We start from the raw sequence: 3,046 nt of genomic DNA, 5'->3' as shown, positions 1-3,046 counted from the left end.
CACATTATATTGCCCCCATGGCTGAAAGGGCGAGCATGTTCAGTGATGGGTGAAATTGATTAGGAACAAGTAAGATGACAAGGTAAGGCAATGGGTTAAAACTAATTATCTAAGTTGTTCCTTTTGACATTATAAAATCTAACATAATACTCTTTGTAGAATGGATCAAACTATGATTTTCTCCATAAACCAGATATTTTTTACCCAAACATTACAACTCATGAAAATATATCTGAAAAAATGCTCCCAAATATAATAAATCATTTTCCAGATAACAGAACATATTTTAAAGCAATACAAACAATAATTTCTAGACAACACATCTCAAAAATTAAAATCTCCAAGTGCTTTTGAAGTTTGGAAGAGAAAACTACAGAAACAATTAATAATAAACATATGATTTTTTACAAGCCACTAACTTAAAAAAACACTGGAAATCTATTTAAACTTATTGGCTTCAAATTCTGGAAAATATCAGTTATGAACTGTTTATTATATTTTTATAGAGTTTCCTACAATCTAGTTAACTACCATTTGCAGTAATTTTTCTTATCAATAATATAAGAATGATTCCCTCGCAATCTGGAATCTTGAATATACTAAACTGTAGAAAACTTTGCTGTGTTACATCATAAATAATTTAATTAATAATCATAATTATAAAGAAGTTCAGTTTTATTTTAGTACATCCCATTTTTCACATAAAACAAATTTACATGTATTCAATAGAATTATATTTAGTTAAGAAAATGTTTCCACTTTTTTCAAACTGTAAGAATCAATGTCTAAACCACAAGTGCTTGCAAAACTATCAGTTATTAATTCTTAACATTGTTTTAGTAATAAAATATATAGCACTTTACTGAGGCTTATGTGTTTTCACTTTACGTGGAATCACATATACATACACACACATATGTATGTATGAGTGTGTGATCTTGGGATATAAATGAATCACAAAAATTATTCAACTTTTTTCAAGAACAGGGTTTCTGTTAAGCTTCACACTGACAACACTTCATTTTTACACCAATCACAGACTAAAACCATTTATTTTTCTGTAGCAAAAAGGGAATAAAAAACTTTCAATGAAAGATCTTTACACAGTGGTTGAAATGCTTTAATGAAAGTTAGAGGACAGAAAAATGGTTCTTAATTAATGAGAAAATTTTAAGAAGTTTAAAGAAATTCAGAGGCTGAGTTCTGTAAACTATAATGAAAAATAAAAGAACATATACAGCAACAGTTAAATTCTTTAACGTGTAATAAAAATATACAACGATGACTTTGACTTTAGTTTAGTCCTCTCATCTTCATCTGTAACTCAAACCGTCGATTACTTCTTACTCCCTGGAGTACTTTTTTTGATTTTTCTCTGGTTAGGACAAGAGAAACAAAACAATTATTTTCTAATTAAATTTTGTTATTCCTCCTGTAGTTAACAGTAAAACATGATGTTTGGCTTTTAATTATCAAATTTTTTTTTACTACATTAATAATGACACCAATATGGGAGGGTGGGCAGACCTTTCTATAGTTACTCTACTACAGTTGGACAAAAAAATATTAATTTGTCAAGTTCATTCAATCTACAAAATAGCATAAAAGTATCATATATCTAATTATGTTATGCATTTTTAACATTACTTTCCTATCAAAGTTGTTTTATCAGTTAGTATGAAGAAAATTTTTCAGAGCATCAATTCAACCTGTTTAGAGTTTCATGGATTGTGAAACATTAAATTACTATCTATAAAAACATCGAGAAAAAAGTTTTAAACCTTTGAAGAAATCTTTATTAACTAAATAAACAGCTTATGATTCTAGTCTGAATCAGAACATATTTGATCTTGATAATCATTTTGAATTAAAACTAACCTAAGTCTCTGTGTGTGCTTAAAACAATGGTCATCCACACTTTCACCATGTGATGCTGGAGCATTGAGCTGCGAGAGAGGCCGAACTGGACCAGTATAAGGACGGTATGACAACTTTTTAGTCAGGCTGGCTTTCAGGTTAAAAGTAGTATGCTTAGTGTTCTGGTTTGTAATGGACTTAACAGGAGTGGTTGTTCTTCCAAAATGGTAGACAGGTGCTCTCAACTCTTAAAGGGAAAAAGGAATTACTCTATATAGCAATAATATATTTTTCACTAATTTTTTAGTTACTTTAATTGAAATCAACATAGGGAATTACATTCACATTTTAAAACTTTTTTTTTTCTATAAATATTTTCAGTTATTTAAGTTTTCTTTTAGAATCCTAATTAAACCACTATAATGAAGTTTTAAATCAAAAGTACATGAAAAGCTTATGTACAAATATGAATAATTAAATGAAGTTCTAACTAAAAAGTACACAGATTACTGAGTATGGGATGTTTATACTAACACACAAAATAGCGTTTTATGGTACCATAGAAATTGAAAAGTAAATAAAATTGTACCTTTAACAACAACAAAAATAATTATTGGTCAAGAACATAATATTTCAGCATATTGCAATAGCGTATTTAAATAAACATTATACAAATAATGAAACAGTAATAATATGAAAAAACAGCTGGAATTTTCTTCTACAAAAGGATATTTCGGAGCATTATTATTTGAATCATTTTCCAAATTGTAATAATCTATTAATAATAATAATAAATATCATGCAGTTTATAAAACTCAATACTGTCTTACTTTTTTGTTTTTTAGAAGTGCTTTGTTTTTCCTTTTGTTGTGAAAAGAATGATGGGCTGCCAAAGTTTAGTTTCATATGACTTACAGATGTGATGGATGGAATAAATGGAGTTCTTTTGACAGTTTGTGGACTTTTAACTGGTGTTCCCATTGGACTTTCAGTAAATTCAAACCTTTTATACCTCAAAACTCTTTTGCTGTTTTCCTTCTCTTCACGGCATTTCTTTACTTTCTTGTTGCTCTATATCAAGTATCAAAATATCCTTCAATTTTTTAATAACAAATATAAAATAATTTTTGCAGGCAATTAAAAGGCTAGTCATTTTATTTATTTATTAATAATATTTTTGGACTAATTT

At 27.9% G+C, this 3,046-nt stretch overlaps 1 protein-coding gene across 1 annotated transcript in view; it reads right to left on the bottom strand.

Annotated features, from left to right (window-relative positions):
• Positions 1 to 6: 6 nt before the first annotated feature.
• Positions 7 to 3,046, bottom strand: part of LOC106463928 (nucleolar and spindle-associated protein 1-like) — a 14,968-nt gene continuing 11,928 nt past the window's right edge. The window contains exons 6-8 of the mRNA XM_013924014.2: positions 2,688 to 2,928; positions 1,879 to 2,104; positions 7 to 1,375 (exon numbers count right to left, since the gene is read on the bottom strand). Coding sequence (XP_013779468.2) covers positions 1,294 to 1,375; positions 1,879 to 2,104; positions 2,688 to 2,928 — 549 coding nt within the window. The 3' untranslated portion in view covers positions 7 to 1,293. The remainder of the gene's footprint in view (positions 1,376 to 1,878; positions 2,105 to 2,687; positions 2,929 to 3,046) is intronic.

This window comes from Limulus polyphemus, unplaced genomic scaffold, assembly GCF_000517525.1.
Source record: "Limulus polyphemus unplaced genomic scaffold, Limulus_polyphemus-2.1.2 Scaffold1519, whole genome shotgun sequence".
NCBI lineage: Eukaryota > Metazoa > Arthropoda > Merostomata > Xiphosura > Limulidae > Limulus > Limulus polyphemus.
The sequence above is the reverse complement of the archived record's forward strand: the minus strand, read 5'-3'. Positions and strand labels throughout refer to the sequence as shown.